Here is a 19532-nt window from a genome sequence, read left to right as displayed (position 1 = left end):
CCTCATTCATGGTGGGAGGCGAGAATCTCCCCAAAGTTGTCCTCTGACTTCCACGTGTATACTGTGGCATGCACATACAGTCGATCAACCAATCAGTCAATCAATCAAAAAATATGATAAAACAAACAAACAAAACAACCAAACAACAAAATAAGATAATGGCAGATTAGAATTTGGCTAGGTCACCAAGGGCGGTATTCGGGTTAACAAACTGTGTTGCTAAACGTGACTATCCCTGCTTAGTGACCGATTATCTGCTCCAAGGATCCACCTGGTAAACTTGCACTTACTTCAACAAATCTTCTGGCTCATCTTTGTCTCTCTCAACCCACAGCAATATTTTTTTTATTTAAAAAATGTAATTATTGCCGGGTGGTTTTGGAGCACACCTTTAATCCCAGCACTCTGGAGGCAGAGGCAGGCGGATCTCTATGAATTCAAAGCCAGGCTGGTCTACAGAGTGAGTTCCAGGACAGCAAAGGCTACATAGAGAAACTCTATCTTGAACCCCCCTCCCCAAAAGGTAATTATCAGTGTGTAGTGTATGTGTATGCCATGCAGCACATGTGGAGGATGAGGACAACTTTGTGGAGTGTGGGTACCCTAGTTAGTTTTAACTGTCAATGTGACAGAGGCCTAGAGTCATCTGAGGGCAAAGCCTTGGCTGAGGAAGGGTTTAGATTAGACTGGCCTGTGGCATGACTGCAGGGGATTGACTTGATTGGGTGGCACCATTCCCTGGGCAGGCAGTCCTCAGCTGCACGTTTTACAAGCTAGCTGAGCATGACCCAGCCAGCCAGCCAGCAGTGTTCCTCTGTAGTTTCTGTTTCAAGTTCCTGCCCGGACTTCATTCAATGATGGACTGTGACCTGGAAATGTAAGCCAAATAAATCCTTTCCTGTCCTAATTTAGTTGCTTTTGGTCAGAGTGTTTTATCACAGCAACAGACAGGAAACTGGAATACATCTTTATCTACCTAACCATCTCCCTGGTCCAGCATGGGTTTAAATCAGTGGTTCTCAGCCTTCCTAATGTTGCAACCTTTTAACACAGTTCCTCAGGTTGTGGTGACCCCCAACCATAAAATTATTTTCATTGCTACTTCACAACTGTAAATTTGCTACTGTTATGAATCGGAACATAAATATCTGCCATATTTTCCAATGGTCTTAGGTGACTTCTGTGAACATTGGTTTAAATGAAAAAAAGAAAGAAAAAGAAAGCTATGTTTTTGTGGAAGCACATAATAAAGAACTTGTTCTTTTTGAATCTTACATACCTATCTAGATACCCTGTAACAGCAAGAAATAGTAGGTTAGCTATAATTCTCAGACCTTTTAGAGAAACCAGAGGTAGAGAGTGCTACCTACACAAACTCTATATTTGGAAATGAAAACACTTTAGAATCTCCACTACTGACAAACTTTTTTATTTAATAGGTTGGTAGGTCAACAGCATTGATAAAGAGTGGCCACCAAAAACCAAAGTGGCTGGCTGGTTAAGTAAGTGGCTGACCCAACACTTTTAATTGTGCTTTCAGCCTACAAAGACACTTATTTTTATTTTGGGGGAAGCAACTAAAAGATAAACAGAAAAGTCTTTAGAGTAACCAACCTCGAGACATGTACCCAAAGTGATGAAGTCCGTGCAAGCCCAGGGAATCAGAAACACCAAGCTCACTTAGACGTGCACCATGTGAACCAAAACAAATGTACTACCGGCCGCTGACGTCACACAGGAGGCCGGGTCTCAAACCCGGCCGACTCAACAGAATGGAAAGAAGCGCTAGAAGGCTCCGCCTCGTTGACAGCCCCAGCAATATCCACTCCTCGGTGCAAACTGCAGAACTTAGCTCTCAACATCATAGATGTGTGCAATGACTTAAGGATGGCGAGCGGCGGCGGCTTTTGGAGAGATGGATATGCAATTGCTCTCTTTGCTCCTTCCACCTCCTGGATGGAGTCTTTTCCCGGACGGAGCTGTCATTAATAAATCAAAGCAGGCGGAGTTCTGGCACTCAGCAGAACTGCAAATTCTTTTGCATAGGTCGTAGAGCCTTCCTCCTGCCTCCCCGCTCCTTGGGACCCGGGACCAGAACCTGGGACGCATCTGCAGCCGACGACTTCCGGAGCTACTTGCTCCTCCTGAGGTCCCAACCCAGGGAATGCAGCGCATGGCCGGAGTCAGGACTCCGGGGCCGGCGCCCCACCACCACGCTGCCCGGTCTCAGCCTCCCGCAGCCCCGCCCCCTCGCCGGTCTCCGCAGCCCCGCGGCCTCACCCGTCGTGAGTGGCCGGCGACGGCTTGCGGTGCCATATCTTGCCGCTCTCCTTGTTGCCCAGGTCAGTGCTCTGCATGTCGAAACCCGACTCCCGACCACGGCTGGCCCGGTGGGTAACCGTCCCGAGAGCTTCCCGGCAGTCCCCGCGCGCCCAACCCGGGAAATTCGAGCGGCCGCCGCTGGGTCCCCGCCCCCGAGGACCGTACCAATCCCACGGCGGACGCCCTTTCTAGTTACAACCAATCAGAACGCCGATCCGTGCACAGCCGCCCAGGTGGTCCCTCCACTCAGGGCCATGGAATCGGCCAACGACTTCTCCCCCTGGACCCCACCCCTTTTCTGAGGCTTCTTCCAATCCTGCCACCCAAAGGCTTCTGGGAGTCGTAGTTTTCTGAAGACGAAGCTTTGGCACCAGCTCTCTGACGGCTTCTAGGCTCAAAAAGACATCGAAAGTGTTTTTCTCCTGAGAGCGCCCTGCCTCCTACATTCCCTTCTAAGTTGCGTTGGAGAATAAGAGATTTATAGAAACAACTAGTAGAGAAGCAAAAAGACAAATGCCTGGAGAGTTACAGAGTTCCTTTCCTGGAACTTCTAGGCTCCGCAGAACCTCCTAGACAAACACTCCGTTCTTTTGGCCAGTCATCATGGTTTAATTGCATAAATTTACAAGAGACTTCCCACATTACGGTTTCCAGTTCACCAGTCGCAATCTAGAAAAGCAAAAACGTCAAGAACCAGCTGCATTGGCATCGGAAATTTTTTTTTTTCTTCAAAATTCACTTAGTGTTATCTAGTGCTTACTACTATGTGTGGCTTTCCTGTGACTTAACATCACTTAATTCGCAGAGAAACTTAACAATTTAAATAATACTCTTAACAACGGGTCAGTGCCGTTTAAAGTTGAGAATTAATTCCAGATCAAATTTGCCACGTTTGGTGTATAAACAACAGAAATATATTCTCTCAGCATTCAGTGAATATAGTCTGCCAACAAAGATTTTCTTCTTTGTCTGGGATACCCACCTGTTTGTTGCAAATCTCTCTGTATTTTCTCATATGTGAAAATAAATGGAAAAATCACAATAAAGTAAAAAACGAGGTTTTCAAAATAGAGTAAAAACATCTTTCAGGAAACGGGACTTGAGCTGACCTCACCGACCTTACTGAGCCTACTGTCTGGGGAAATGACCTTTGGCTCACGGCCAGTTTTTAGCGATAGTCATCTGATGAGCATAGTGCTCCCGAGACTTAAGGTGTCTATCCAGACACCATCAGGCTTTGCTCAAGAGTTACTAGGTGTGTGTATATAAGTGTATATATTTCCTTCTTATTGCTAATAGTCGAATAGAGCCTTCACATAGCTCCTGCTCTTCCACATCTTCAACAGAAACTTCTTACAACTGTTTTCTGCCTTGCTCTAAATCAGCACTTATGACTCATACACGCTCCTAGTTTTCCTATCTTGTTTGGAACACTGATGCAAAGACTGTTTGAATCTGTATCTCCTGAACTGAAGTTCCTAAGTCTCTAACAAGGTTCTCTTGAAGTCTCAGAGCTTGAATTGATTGTCATTTACTAGGACACTTATAACTGGATTTAGGCTTCACAAGAATAATCCAGAATGATATTCTTATATAAAAATCCTTAATCACATCTTCGAAGACGTGTGTGTGTGTGTGTGTGTGTGTGTGTGTGTGTGTGTGTGTATGTGTGTACATGCACATGTGTGTTTACTGGGCTTCATGTATACTAAGAGATTGGCATATGGACATATATGAGGGGGAGGGGTAAAGCATTCGATCTACTATAGGTAAGTACTATTATTATTATTATCCCTATTTTCTAGACAAGGAAATTGAAGTAGGGGGAAAGCCAAAATAGAATTCTAATCCCTCTGTTCCTGACCCCCATGATTTTCAACAACAGAAAAGCAACAACAAAAGAAGTATTTAGCCAAGCATGGTGACACTGCCTATAATCCTAGCACTTGGGAGGCTGAGGCAGGAAGATTTCAAACGGGGGGGGGCATCCATCCTGAGCCACAGAGTGATTCTTTTTTTTTTTTTTTTTTCGAGACAGTGTTTCTCTGTTTAACAGCCCTGGCTGTCTTGGAACTCACTCACTTTGTAGACCAGGCTGGTCTCAGACTCACAGAGATCTGCCTGCCTCTACCTCCGGAATGCTGTTTAAAGGTGTGCGCCGCCGCCGCCGCCACCACCACCACCACCACCTGGCTCACAGAGTGATTCTCTAGCTCAGGAAAAAAATCATGTGGATCATCAGTCAATAACAAATACACACATATGCACAGCATATATGTAGCTTCATTTACATATTTAAAGCATATAATTGTGTAAGTTTTTACATGAGTACCCATTGTGAAACCACTACCAAATCAAAATGATGAACGTATCTATCATCTTAAAATTTCCCTCTATATTAACTGGGCAGTGGTGGTGCACACCTTTAATTCCAGCACTCAGGGGGCAGAGGCAGGTGGATCTCTATGAATTTGAGGCCAGCCTGGTCTACAGAGCAAGATCCAGGACAGCCAGATCTACACAAAGAAACCCTGTAAAAATTCCTCCAATATCTTCTTTGTAGTCTTTTTCTATCTACTTGGTGTACAGCAACTGCTGATTGTTATCTGTTCCTTACCTTAATTACTTTCTAGAAACTTATATACATGAAGTCCTATTCATCACCTCCCCCATTTTCCTCCTCCAAACAGATTCTTTCATATACCATGAGTATGAAAGTATTATTAAGAGATCCATTTGTTTTGTTGGGATATTAGTTAGTCACCATTTTCATTGCTAAGCGATGTTTCATTATATCCATATAATGTGTTTACCCATTGGTGCACACTGCCGTGTTTCCAGTTTTTACTTATTCCATGTAAAGCTGTTGTGAATGTTCCTTTTGTTTCCCTGGGGGGTGCTCCTGAAAGTGAAGCCATTGCCTCATGGGGCAGGCATCAGTTTTGCTTTCAGGAAAACAGGGAGATGTGTTCAGCATACTTGTGCCGATTCCTTCGCTGCCCTCAGCGCAGGAGTTCAGGTGCTCGACATTTGTAATGAATCTTTGCCATTGTGGCCACTCTGGGATTATCCCAGTACCCATGGAGATTTTAATTCCTTCTTCTGAAAATACAAATGAGGTTCAGCATCTTTTCATGTGATTACTTGTGTTCTACATGTATTCTTGCTAAGTACCTGATCAAATCCTTTATGTGTTTTTAATTGGATTGTTTGAATTCCTATTATTGCACTTTGGGAGTTATTCATATATCCTAAATACAAGTTTTTCGTTATATATATATGTGTATGTGTGTGTGTGTATACATATATATGTGTGTGTGTGTGTGTATATATATATATATGCTTTGCAAATATTTTTGCAGTCTGTGGCTTATTTTTCCAGGTTTTTTTTAAACCAGTGTCTGCCAAACATATCATATCAACCTATCATATTTTCATCTTCGGAGGGGATTTTGGGAATCATATTTAAGAAACCCCTTACCTATGGGACTGGGGTAATATGCTTGCTGTGCCGAGTTCAAAGCCCCCAGAATCTACACAAAAGGGCTGCACATGGTGGTGCACACTTACAGTCCCGGTGCTGGAGAGGTAGAGACTGGCAGATCCCGGAGGGGCCCCACAGCCAGTTAGCCTAGCCTACTTCTTGAGCTTGAGAGAAGCTGCCTCAAAATAAAACAATTGAAGTGGATGGCTTCTGAGGAAGGACAGCCAATGCTGACCTCTGACCTCCACCACATGCACACATGTGCACATACCCACACATACAAAGCACACCCACCTAGCTAGTACCCTGTTCCTCTTATGAACCCTCAGCTCCATCCAGATAAAGGTGCCTTTTCACACTTCACACGTCAAAACCACCAAGGAGCCTGGCGGCAGTGGCACACACCTTTAATTTAATCCCAGCACTCAGGAGGCAGAGCCAGGAGGATCTCTGTGAGTTCGAGGCCAGCCTGGGCTACAGAGTGAGATCCAGGACAGGCACTAAAACTACACAGAGAAACTTTGTCTCGAAAAACCAAAACCAAAACCAAAACAAACAAACAAACAAAAACCAACCCACCAACCCACCAAGGACAACAATAATGGCAACAATTGTTACTATCAAGTAAATGGCAGAATGAAGCAGGACTACAGGCCAAAGTCAGGAAGTAGAAGCCTGCAGGCTGCCATTTAATGACGTTCAATCTGACGCTGAAAGCAGCTCATGGCAATCCCTATTTCTGGATGCACTTTGGTCTGCAGTGGAGGGCACTTAGAAGAATTTGAGGGTGGGACTGGGGCGATGTCTCAGCTGGCAAACCTTTTGCTAGGCAAGGGCGAGGACCTTAGCTTGGATGCCCAAACCCAACAGAAAAGCTGGGCCTGGTAGCGTGAGTTTTTCCTATGTGAAACGGGAGGTGGAGACGAGAGAATACCCAGAAACTCATGGGCTTACTTAGCAGTGAACAAGAAGGAGACCTTGTCCCAACAAGATAGAAGGCAGAGACTGACTCCTGAGGTTGTCCTCTGACCTACATACACATACTGCACACACACACACACACACAAAAGTAAAAGAGTTCAAGGCTTTGAGATAGGAAAAGCTGGGGGAGGGGAGGGACTGTGATTCCCAGTTAAGTCCAAAGGGGATAGGGAGTTGGCCCAGGCTGTCACTGAACAAGGACTGTGATCAGGCAACAGCCGGATGACATTGATATATTGTTTAGGAAGGCTGACGTTGCAAAATAAACAGTTGTGTTTCATCAGTCCAAGGCCCTGGTCCTGCTGCCAGCTGATGCAAACCCAGGCAAGGCTTTGCATCCGGTTGATGACTCAGCTGTGTGACCTTGGGAGAGGGAGGAAAAAGGCAGAAGCCACTGTAGGGAAGCTATGACATGGGGCATCTCCTCACTTCTTTCCTATGAGTCAGAACAGGAGGAAAGAGAAATACATGCCAAGCTGCTTAAATAAATATCCATGCCTAGGTGCTCTCACAAAACAAACATGAAGCAAGCAAGCAAGCAAGCAAAGATGACATTGCATGTAGAATGGGAAGGATTTGGCCCTTACAGCTGAAAACAGTCCAATGTCCCAGGAGGGGGCAGAAATGTGACGCTGATCTCCACAGGCAGCAAGTTCATGGTCACACACAATAAGAAAACAATAAAAAAAAAAAAAAATCTCTGCTGACATAGATTGGTTTTTTTTTTTTTTTTTTTTTTTTTTGTGGTTGTTTGTTTTGTTTTTCAGAGCAGGGTTTGTTTCTCTGCACAGCCCTAGCTGTCGTGGAACTTGCCCTGTAGACCAGGCTGGCCTTGAGTACAAGGATCTGCCTGTCTCTATCTCCTGAGTGCTGGGATTAAAAGCATATGCTACCACGTTCAGTTGATTGGGGTTTTTTAAAAGGACCCCTGACCAAAAAAAGCGGGGGGGGGGGGGGGGGGGGGGGGGGGGGGGGGGGAAAGACCAGAGAGTGAAACCTCCTAGTCTATGAAAGAATGAGCTGTGCCTGCAATTTCCAGGCTTCACAGCCTTTCCCAGAGCCAGAGAGAAGGAGTGTCTGGAGTTAGTAGCCTCTGTCACATTTAAAGCTGTTCTAAATGCCAGGACAGCCTAGAGACAGGAGCTTTAGCCACACTGCACAATACTCCATCTAAAGGGGGCATCATTTTAGGATTCCCCAACTATTGGCAGGGGGGATTTAAAAAGCTGTTTGCAAGTCAGGGGAATGACCCTCCAACTGTGCTACTGCGGGCATTAGTATGCACCAACCAGCTCAGGAAAATTCTATCCGTCAAACCCAAACCTTCAATAGTATATTCTGCAGTAGCAGCCTGTTTGAAGACTTCCTCGGGCACGTGGCTGTGAAGTCAGGATGTTGGGACTGTTTTCCTACAGCACTGAATAATTAGCCGGATTCACAGGCTCCTAAGTGCATCTGTGGGCTCAGAAGGGCAAGCCATCAATCAAGCGTGACAGGACAGGACGCTAGTAAACCAGAAGCAGGGCTCCTGTAATTGCTGTGAGGAGGGAAGACACGCTGATTGAGGGAAATGTTTATTACCGAGGAAACTGCTCTGCGGTGGTACAGCATCTTTCCTCTGGTGCCCAGTCGGAGGACTGTGTGCAGAGAGGCCATCTGCCCACACCAGGATGGCCTAGAAGAAAGCTCTACCCATGACCCCTTCTCAAATGTTGTCACATCTCAACTGCTTTTCGGGACCTCTCATTTTCTATGTGGCCTTCCTCAGTGGTCAAATTCATCTTTCTGAAGGACTGAGGGAAGGTGTCCGTGTGTCCGTGTCAGTGTGTGTGTCCGTGTGTCCGTGTGTGTGTGTGTGTGTGTGTGTGTGTGTGTGTGTGTGTGTGTGTGTGCATTCATGCTTGTGCGTGCACATGGTGCAGGGAGAGACCAACCTCAAGCATGTATCACCGTGCTCAGCTTTTCTGCACGGGCCCTGGGGATGGAAAGCAGGTCAACATCCTGGCAAGGCAAGTGCTTTAGAGACTGAGCCACCTGCCTGGTTCTATTTTTCTTTCTTTTTTTCTTCTGTACTGCTGAGTTTGGGAGATACTGCAAACACTTTCAAGTGTGGAAAGTGAAAGGTAGGCTATACGATGAAGTATTTGATTTAACTGACTGACCTTAGGAGGGTGTGGTCTTTGTCAGCGGAGCCCAATTCCAGCAGCTCAGACCCCCTAACTAACCCTGCAAGAGAATCCTATGCAAAGAAATAGGTACAAGAGCAAGGATGGGCTAATGGAATCTACATTGACTGGCATCTGTGCCCGGTGTGGATTTTCTCTTTTCATTTCCTTAGGGCTGTTTTTTTTTTTTTGTTGTTGTTTTTGTTTTTGTTTTTGGTTTGGTTTTTTTTTGGATATCACTTGCTTTTTTTTTTTTTTTTTTTTTTTTTTTTTTTTTTTTTGTTTTTCGAGACAGGGTTTCTCTGTGTAGCTTTGCGCCTTTCCTGGAACTCACTTGGTAGCCCAGGCTGGCCTTGAACTCACAGAGATCCGCCTGGCTCTGCCTCCCGAGTGCTGGGATTAAAGGCGTGCACCACCACCGCCCGGCTATCACTTGCTTTTTTAAAAAAAGAAATTAAATGACGTGGAATCTTGTATTTACATCGTATGTTAAGTAGAAATCTCTCATTCATTCTCTCCTCTGCCCGGTTCTTCTACCAGTACACTTACACTGAATAGATCTTCCACCTCAAGTAGATATTTTGAAAATATGGATTACAAACTGAAAGACATGTGAGTCAGAATATTCTTTGAGTCCACTATTCATAAAGACTCTAATATTGGGCAAAGAATTTAATGTCTCTGTGTCTTGATTATTTCATCTGTAAAATTAGGATAATAACAGTACTTAACTTGGAATTGGGAATGATTCAGAACAATGTCTAGCATATGGGCATTATTAAAGTCCTACTAAAGAGGGTACCACGCTGTAAATGTTCAGCAGCTGGATCTTTGGGCTAAAGAAAAAACCCAAACTGTGGCATCTATAGTTTGGCAATTCTGGGGTGTAAATACTCCTACCTTGACCAGTTATCGAAATGGTCCCTGACTACAGAGTTGTGCGGCAATAAAGATAGATCGTACATAAGATAACCTCAAGCTCACAGATAATGAAATGTGGCATACTAATCAAGACATATTTGTTACTTCCTAAACCTACATTTTAATGTAAGCTTGTGTCATTTGATTTTTAATAACAGTTATGCTTAATCATTGACTCGGAGCATCCCTGAGAATATGGTGTTAGCTCCCACAAGCTGGTAGGAGCTGTTTCTCACACAGCTTTCCTCACTCGCTTAGGCATTTGGTCATTTTATTTAGCTGTTCCCTACTCTATAACAAGCCACCTCAAAATTTGGTGCTTTAAAAACAATAATTTTCTGTTCCTCACACTTTTGGGTATCTGTGCTTAGCCGAACACTTCTGATCCACATGGTACAGCCATGGTCATTCACGACTGCATTTCATTTGAAGCTCAGGTAGGGCTAGAACTTCGGAGATGGTTTCTCATCCACCCATGCCTTTCTTCATGGGGCCTTTCACTATTCAGTAGTCTACCCTGAGCATTTTTTGTATGATACTGGCTTCTAAGAAAGGGACGTTACAATAGGTAATGCTGCAGAAGCCCATGGTCAAGGTCAGGATGAACTGAGGAAGCGCAAGAATTCAAGGAGATGCTTTCTTTGGGACTGGATCTTGCTCTGGGTATTTCTCCTGCCTTAGCCCCTAGGTCCTAGAATTAGAGATGTGAGCCACCAGGCCTGGCCAAGATACACTTGATTAAAGTCTCTTCATACATCAGTTTTCCACGTATGGCAGCAGGAAATCCCAGGGGGCACATATGGAAGGAGTATGCAAAGGAATGAGTCATGGATGGGGGATGTCTTAGGGGTGTGTGTGTGTGTGTGTGTGTGTGTGTGTGCAGCTGCAAAAGGAGGAGAGGAGCGGATCAGCATCGACAGTGTCACATAGAATCTAGGGCTTCTCAGCTGGGGTGATTTTTACCCCATCCACTCACAGGGCATTTGACAAAGACCTGCAACACTCCAGTTGTCATAATTGGGGAAAGGTGTTGTTTGTAGTGGTCTGCGGGTGCTGCTAACCAAGTGGAGGCCCCAGTGCATAGGTCAGAGCCTTCCAAAGAACAAGCCAAGCCAAACTGTCAGCAGCGACCCCACTGAGGCACTCTGGGCGCAACCCCACACAGGCACAGCACTGACTGTTGCGTACGTACACGTTCTCTTCCCAACACATTTTCCCGTTGCTTCTGACAGCATGGACAAAACATAAAACCATCTCCGAGCTCTCTAAATGTGCGTTCGGCCTATTTGGGTTGCCTTCAAACAAACACGACAGATGTAGCATTCTGAGCTCAGATGCCTTGCCAGTCAGGCATATGCACGTTTGCACATCAACAGCAATAACATCCTGTGACTAAATGAGTCTGTGCTTGGAGTGTTCACTACAGTGTCTACAATTACCTCATTTCCCCCTAGGCCTGACTTTCTTAGACTACGCTTTTCTCTCTTCTCCACTTGAACAAGTTGATTCCTTATGGTACAAAGGTTACCTGTGCTGGGCTTTGACGGAGTGGATATTCGTTCATTAGCTAATAGTTGCTCATTGAGCTGCTACTGTGTACAAGAGCGGCTCACCGGGCTGTAGCAATGAATGAAACAATGATGCACTTGCATAGAGTTTGCTTTCTAGTTAGACAGACAATAAACAAGTGGGATTTTTTGTTTTGTTTTGAGGCCAACTCCTTACGTATCCCTGGCTGTCCCGGAACTTGGTGTGGGGGCCAGCCTAGTCCCATTTCCTCATTTGATACTATGTCCATTTAGCAAAATAATAGTGTATGTTCATCCCTTGGGGCTGGGAGCTCCCCAATCATGGATTCTTGACCTGAATCTAGTACCAGGCTTGTGTTTCTTTTTCTTATTATTCTTATTATTTTATTTTATTTATATTTTTTCTTCTCTCTTTTTATCATACAGGTCCTTTGCGTACATATTATGTTTTACAGTTTTAGTGTTTTCATGGAATTCTTGAGTATGTGAATGAGTGGGTCTCTGTTTCTCTCGTGCCTTCTCTTGGGCTCTTTTCCTTCTGTTTGTTTTGTCCAATTACAATGTGTTAGTTTTTGTTTTATCTCACTATATTTTATTTTGTTTTGTTATTATCCTTTAGAAACTGAGAGGACCAAACAGATGCCATAACAGGATGCTCAGTCTTCTCTCAAATATAAGGCCTCAATTTCAGTTTCCTGAGACTGAGCAAGCAGTTTCTGAGAGAGTCACAAACAAAGAACAATCAGTCTCCAATCCCCCCGATAGTGAGGATGAGGAAGCCTGGTACATGCAGTACCAGGCCTGAGCCACAGCAGCTCAAGGTGATAGGTGGTAACTAAATAAGGACAGAGTGTGGGACTTGTTCAGGCCCGCCCCAAAATGGAAAAGCTGTAGCCTTAACTAGCCCCTGACTAGCACTATCCAATTAGAATGTACTGATATGATTGCCACTTGCTTAAGCCAATCATACATGAAATGACCTAACTGCGCTAGGAACTCCCCTGAGCTGTGCTTAAAATAAGCCTGAAAGTCCTCTTGGGGTCATCACCGTTTTACCATTGTGTGGGATGGTAAACCCCAGCATGCTGGAATAATAAACGATCTTGCCAATTGCATATATGGATGGTGGTCTTTGTGGGACTTCTTCAGGACCCAAACAGAAACCTGTTTGCTTTCTTATTATTTATTTATATGTTTATATGCATTGGTGTTTTGTTTGCATGTATGTCTGTGTAATAGTGTCAGATCACCTGGAACTGGAGTTACAGACAGTTGTGAGCTGCCACATGGTTGCTGGGAATGGAACCTGGTTCCTTTGGAAGAACATCCAGTACTCTTAACTGCTGAGCCATCTCTCTCTCTCTCTCTCTCTCTCTCTCTCTCTCTCTCTCTCTCTCTCTTCTCTCTCTCTCTCTTTTCTGACTGCTGCTGAGCCATCTCTCAAGCCTCATGACTTGTGTTTCTTCCTGTGAAGTGGGCGTTGAATTCAACCAGAAAGCAGTTGGCTACTCCTATAACAGTCTTGCCACTGTTGTATCCATGGGTGATATTTTGCTACACTACACTAGTTGTTGCAGGTCACAGAGGTCACAGCTCAGTAAGATTGTTGATGGCCGCTTTCCCTCACCATCCTTGCACAGCATCTTCCAGTACTTTGAAAGCTATGTGCATATTCTTTTTTCTCTGTTTCTTTGTATGAAAAGTAAAGTTTATAATTTGAACCTTTTTCTTCTAACTTGACAGGACTATTGGCAGTCACATGTACTCACAAAAGAAGTCACCTTCATCTTTGTTTTCATCTTTGTTTACAGCTGCATGCTATCCCAAATATTAGTTGATTCAACCAATCATCTTCTACATATGCACAGTTAGTTTCTGTATGTTGCAATTATGAATAATGCAACGATAAATAACATTGTATCTGATTCCTTGTACAGTATTTGTATACTGTTAGAGTTTTATTTCTAATATCCAAACAGGGTTTCCTTACACAGCTCATGCTATTCTGAACTGTCTATATGGCCCTTCCTGACTCTTATTTCCTCTCCTCATCTGCTCAGCCACTTTGGTCATGTTAATGGCTTTCAAGAAAGACTCCCTTCCTCAAGTTCCTGCCTGCCTTTGTTATTCCTCTAAAAGATCTGCTTTACCCCATCTTAAGGTTTTGCTACAATATTTCTTTCTCTTTCTTTCTTTCTTTCTTTTTTTTTTTTTTTTTTTTTTTTTTTTGGTTTTTCAAGACAGTGTTTCTCTGAGTAGTTTTGGTGCCTGTCCTGGATCTCGCTTTGTAGACCAGGCTGGCTTCGAACTCACAGAGATCTGCCTGGCTCTGCCTCCCGAGTGCTGGGATTAAAGGTGTGCACCACCACTGCCCAGCCCGTGAAGCCTTTTCTTGTAGCTAGAGTTTTCCTGCCTTGCCCACAATCAGGACAAATCTTTGTCACCGCCAGTCCCACAGCCACTCAGACCCAACCAAGTAAACACAGAGACTTATATTGCTTACAAACTGTATGGCTGTAGCAGGCTTCTTGCTAAGTGTTCTTATAGCTTAAATAAATCCATTTCCATAAATCTATACCTTGCCATGTGGCTCGTGGCTTACGGGCATCTTCACATGCTGCTTGTCATGGCGGCGGCAGGCAGTGACTCCTTCCGACTTCCTGTTCTTTCTTTTCTCCTCTCTGTTAGTCCTGCCTATACTTCCTGCCTAGCCACTGGCCAATCAGTGTTTTATTTATTGACCAATCAGAGCAATTTGACATACAGACCATCCCACAGCATTTTCTGATGAGCAAAAACCTCCTCCTATTTGTCTTTTTCTCAGCTTCATCCATCACTTCATCTGTTAAACACTTTTATCCCTTCCAATTACCTCTGCCTGTTGTAGAAAGGAAGTTCTGGAGGGTAGAAGTAATTGTCAAGTTGGTTAACTACCCAGAGGAGTGCTTTGTACACAGCACACTTTGAAAGAAAATTATTAAATGAATAAATGAATGAATGAGTACCACCATTGGCTTTAATAGATCATGGTTTAAGTATTGTGTATGTTCTCAATAGCACATGGCAATTTAAACATGTGGGGGATTTGTTTGTTTGTTTTTGTTTTGTTTTGTTTTGTTTTGTTTGAGATAGGGTGGTGGATTTGGCCTGTGGGGCCAGGGGTTAGGGGTCTTGAGGAGCTGGAAAATGTAAGAATGCATGAAGATGGAGCAGAAGCCTCTGCATTACTTCCTGCAGAAGAGGACCCCCTCACCATCATACACATCTATCTCAAGGACATATTTATACAGAACTGAGATGAAAGTGACTTGTTGTAAAAAATTTTTTTTCTATAACAGAGTCCATCACTGTCTTCTTTTGGGGTTCCCCAGATGTCTGGTGTCAGCCATTCTGTGCTGACTCATAAGCCCTGATGCTCCCCATCCCCTCTCGGCATTGCTGGATATCCACATCAGCATCACGTTGTCTAAACGTAAAGTCGTACACTTCCCTGTTCCATACACAGAGCCTCAGGATGTTTGTAGTGTAGGTTGGCCTTGAACTCGCCGTATTTCCTCCATTAGCTTAACCTCAAACTCCACCTCTTTCATCTCACCCTCTTGACTGTTGTGACCACAGGTGTGCATCACCACACCCAGCTGCTGCTTAACCTCTCTGCACCTCCTTCTGCATTTATGAATGAAATCAAAGTACCTGGCTGCTGTGAAGACTCACTGAGACCAGGCCCAGAAGGGGCATAGCTCAGTGCCAATCAAAACACGCAGTGAATGCTAGCTGTTAGTAAAAAGTTATCGGTGTGCAAAAATGTATATAAAGATACTCATTGTAGAGTCATTCATAGTACTGAAAAATAAGTTTCAAAAGTCAGAAAATGGTCACAGATCATACCACATCATCAGTAGAAAATTAGCCATCATTAGCCGGGCGGTGGTGGCGCACGCCTTTAATCCCAGCACTCGGGAGGCAGAGGCAGGCGGATCTTTGTGAGTTCGAGGCCAGCCTGGGCTACCAAGTGAGCTCCAGGAAAGGTGCAAAACTACGCAGAGAAACCCTGTCTCGAAAAAACCAAAAAAAGAAAAAAAAAAAAAAGAAAATTAGCCATCAAAATGATAGATATAACTAGTAAGACTTTGTAGAAACAGAAAAAGACTCTATGTAAGTTAAATGAAACAAAAAACAACACTATGCGTGTTTGTGTGTGTGTTGTGTGTGTGTGTTACAAGATAATATAATTTTTGTTATTTGTCTCTTCTCGGGAGTCCTCCTCTGCCAGATCTTCTTCTAATCCACTGTTCCTTCCCAATAAATCTCTCCCCTTATTATTCTTTTTGAGGCAGGGTCTCACAATATAATCCAGACTGGTCTTGAATTCTTCGACTTCAGCACTTCTTCAGTACCGGAATTCTAAATCCACACCAAACATACTCTCTCACCCCTATAGTTTTAAACCACAAAACCTCATAGTCTTACTTCCGTTTTTTGTTCATAGCTGGTTCCTGATGGAGATGGGAAGAGGCATCAAATCTTTGCAAGGATCAGGACTCTGTCTAATGTTCCTTTCTTCAAGTGTGTTTCCAACTTTCAACTGAAGGGCTTAAGTCTAAATGAATCTCCGTATCACAGTTAATCATTTAAATCCAAGCAAGGCCCATAGGAAAGAGTCCTCTGCCTTTAAATCCACCTCACATTCTAAGTCTCACAGGAGCTTGAATAGTTTTTGACTTAGATAGACACACTTCAGATACACATAGGACTTCTCCAGTACATACCTGAAGAGTGTTGGTAATTGTTGTTCTAATTAGGAATGCAAACTATGGGTGGATGAGTATCAGTAATTATTGCTTAGATTGGTGTTATTCTGATTCTTTTGACTTGCAGGGATTGTTTAAAAGAAGTTGAATGTTAAGCTTGTTTACTTTTGCTTTTTTTTCTTTGAGACAGGGTCTGACTGTGCAGCCCTAGCTGGTCTGGACCCTGGTACTAGACCAGGCTGGCTTCAAACTCACAGAGAGCTCTCTGCCTCTGCCTCTTGAGTGCTGGATTAAAGGCTTGCACCAACACGCCACACTCTTTTCCTTTTTTTTTTTCTTCCATTTGAGACAAATTTTCACTCTATAACCCAGGCTGTTCTCACACTTGTGATCCTGAGTACTGGAATTACAGTTGTATCCTGCCAAACTCAGCCTAGAAATTATTTTCTTCCCAATACTTTCTACATACTTGTTGTTCCAGGCAGTCCTACCCATTGATCTGCTAAGCACCGAATGCCTCCTGTATCCAGGTCTTTTGCCTAGCAGAACAACCTAGGACCTGTCAGATATTTTGCACTTTATTGAGTCTTTCCATTTATCTTGGAGGAAAGGCACAGTAGTGAGAAAATGGGCTGCCTAGTTGGATTTAAGTGGATTTTTAAAATTTTCATTTACATTTAAAATTTTTATGTTTATTTGTGCGTGTGTCTGTGTGTGTGCGCGCGCGCGCGCACGCGCGCGCGCGCCATGACACACACATGAGATCAGAAGACAACTGGTGGGTGACAGTTCTCTCTTTCTACCACATGGGGTCCCAGGGGGCCAACTCAGGCTGTTGACTTGGCAGCAAGTGATTTTAATCCCTGAGCCATCTTGATGGCTCCCTGTTTTGGGCCTTTTGAGATAAGATTTCAGGGTAGCCTTGAACTCACACAGTTCTGCCTCAGCCTCTCAATGGTTGGGTTTATAAGTGTGAGTTGCTGTGCCTCTCTTTATGGATTTGATGACAACTGAACTGTATGTGACTTCGAAGGACTTTCACCTGATTTTCAGTTTGCATAATTATAGTACTCATCTCTGGGCTTTAATGTGTTAAGTGAGATGCTATATGCAAAGTGGGAGCACAGAACTTGGTATACAGTAGGCTCTCAGAGCAAACAACCCTAGTGTAGGTGCCGTTAGGATGAGTCAGTTTCGTGAATTGTCCACACCACACAATAAACAAACAACAGAAGAAAGAATGGAATTCAGGCTGCTTTTTAACAGGTTGACTTTACAATACATGCATGCATGCATGCACAAGTTTCTGTGCGTGCACACATCCACCGGCATCAAGAATAATAAATACATACTTCATATACTGCTCAATAGATCCTTTTCCCCCTAGTCTAGAGGGTCAAAGTTTGGAAATTTTCCAAAGCTGTGACTAAAAGACAGGACTGGTTCTGCTGGGAATGGCAGTGATATGTCCCGATTCTTGTCACAGAATCTTCCTTTGCAAGGTGAGGCTAGTCAACCTGTTATTTAACCAGGGGATTAATTCCATGTTGGCAGTATGCTGTGAACTTCTTAAAGAAACTTGCCATTATGTGTCAGGCATCCTGCTGGGACAGTGTTCCTATATGTGACAGAATCTTTGAGTCACCAGCCCCCCCCCCCCTGCCAGCACCAGAGAGCTACACGATACAGAACTTCAGTTCTATCCAGTCTTGTGCTCTTGACTGTTGGCCTCTCCATTTTTTTTTCTGATTTTTGGTTTTGAGAGAAACAATAGGAAATGGATTTTTATTTTAAAAATGCTTTTAAAATGACTTTTATGCACATGAGGGGTTTGCCTGCACAGATGTATGGGCACCATATGCATGTCCAGTGCCTGAAGAAGTGAGAAAGTGGCAGTAGACCCCCTGGAGCCAGGGTCATGGGTGGTTCTAAGTCACCACGTGCGCGCTGGGAATAGAACCCAGGTCCTCCGCAGGGGCAACAAGTGCTTTTAACTGAGCCATCTCCCCAGCCTCTTCTTCCTTTTTATCCTTCTGAGCTTTTGAGACAGAGTCTTGCTACGCAGCTCAGGGTGGCCTGAAACTCTTGCTCTCAAGCTTCCCTGTTGGGATTGCACATCCGTCCCACCACACCTCCCTTGGACTCACGGGCTTTTATGTGGATGCTGGCGCTTGAGGAGTTTGATGACTGGCACCATTACAGGTGAGGAAGCCAAAGGCCTGAGAGGCCATGTGGTTTCCACATGATGATATTGCTAAGGAGTGGTTTTGTCACAGTATAAACTTAGGTGTTTCTAAGTTAGGCGGTGGTGGCACACGCTTATGATCCCAGCACTCGGGAGGCAGAAGCAGGCGGACCTCTGTGAGTCTGAAGCCAGCCTGGTCTACAGAGCGAGATCCAGGACAGTCAAAGCTACACAGAGAAACCCTGTCTTGAAACAAACAAACAAACAAACAAACAAACAAACAACAAAAACTTTCTAGTGTTTCTAAAGCCAGCAGTCAAGTCCAGCCCACTTACTCAGTGAGTCTGGGAACACAGCCTGGATTTTGGCTACATGATATTTTTGTCCTTTTCTCGTGCACATGGATTGATGAGCTCATTAGTGGAATTTTCTATAGCCGTGTTGGATAACCAGTTTTTCTTATTCCTTAATTCCTTATACCTTATTTAAAATGACAGTGCTGGGGATAGGAAGAGGCAGGGACAGTGATTTTCTTGCAAGGTTGTGCCATTTGAACTCTCCTATGTATGAAGAAGTTTCTCCACAGACTTTTCTTACTTGAGATTCTTTAGGATTCCAAATTTTGTATCCTCTCATTAAACTGTGAAATACTTAGCACCCTTCTGTCTTGTAAAATGTGTTGTTTTTTCATTTTTTTTCCGAGACAGGGTTTCTCTGTGTAGCTTTGGAGCCTGTCCTGGAGCTCACTCTGCAGACCAGGTTGGCCTCGAACTCACAGAGATCCGCCTGCCTCTGCCTCCCAAGGGCTGGAACTAAAGGCGTGCACCACCACCGCCTGGCTAATGTACGTTTCTTAACACTCAAAAGAGTAGTGACCAAAACAATTTTAAATAATGTAACAATGGAAACTCTGGAGATGCATCAATGTACCCTATCTTTGTCTGGAGGATGTGAGCCATCTGGGCCACTTGGATCTAAGATTTTCAATTAGTTTACAAAGTTAAATAATAATTTTTCACACCCCAAATTCCACATTTATTTTAAGTTTGAGGATTTTTCCCCCCTCACTGAGTCTGCTTCTTATTTTAGGTCCAGGCCTGGTGCTAATCAAACATTACATCCAGCTCTGCTCTGTGTTGCTTTGAATCTACAAAGCACGGCTTCTTCTAGTTTTTGCCAACACTCCCGTCTTTT

At 44.0% G+C, this 19532-nt stretch overlaps 1 protein-coding gene across 3 annotated transcripts in view; it reads right to left on the bottom strand.

Moving 5' to 3' along the window:
- Positions 1 to 2830, bottom strand: part of Tbc1d31 (TBC1 domain family member 31) — a 62369-nt gene extending 59539 nt beyond the window's left edge. Inside the window, exons 1-2 of one of the 3 annotated variants that reach the window (XM_037197794.1) lie at positions 2281 to 2370; positions 1615 to 1979 (exon numbers count right to left, since the gene is read on the bottom strand). Coding sequence is in view for 1 of the 3 variants with exons in the window: in XM_028871894.2 (XP_028727727.1) it covers positions 2281 to 2357 (77 nt within the window). In the remaining 2 variants the exon portion in view is untranslated. Of the gene's footprint in view, positions 1 to 1614; positions 2235 to 2280 lie in introns of those variants that run through there. The other 2 variants (XM_028871894.2, XM_028871895.2) reach the window with 2 other exon arrangements.
- Between the last annotated feature and the right edge of the window lie 16702 nt (positions 2831 to 19532).

The sequence above is a fragment of the Peromyscus leucopus genome, chromosome 20 (genome assembly GCF_004664715.2).
Source record: "Peromyscus leucopus breed LL Stock chromosome 20, UCI_PerLeu_2.1, whole genome shotgun sequence".
NCBI lineage: Eukaryota > Metazoa > Chordata > Mammalia > Rodentia > Cricetidae > Peromyscus > Peromyscus leucopus.
The sequence above is the reverse complement of the archived record's forward strand: the minus strand, read 5'-3'. Positions and strand labels throughout refer to the sequence as shown.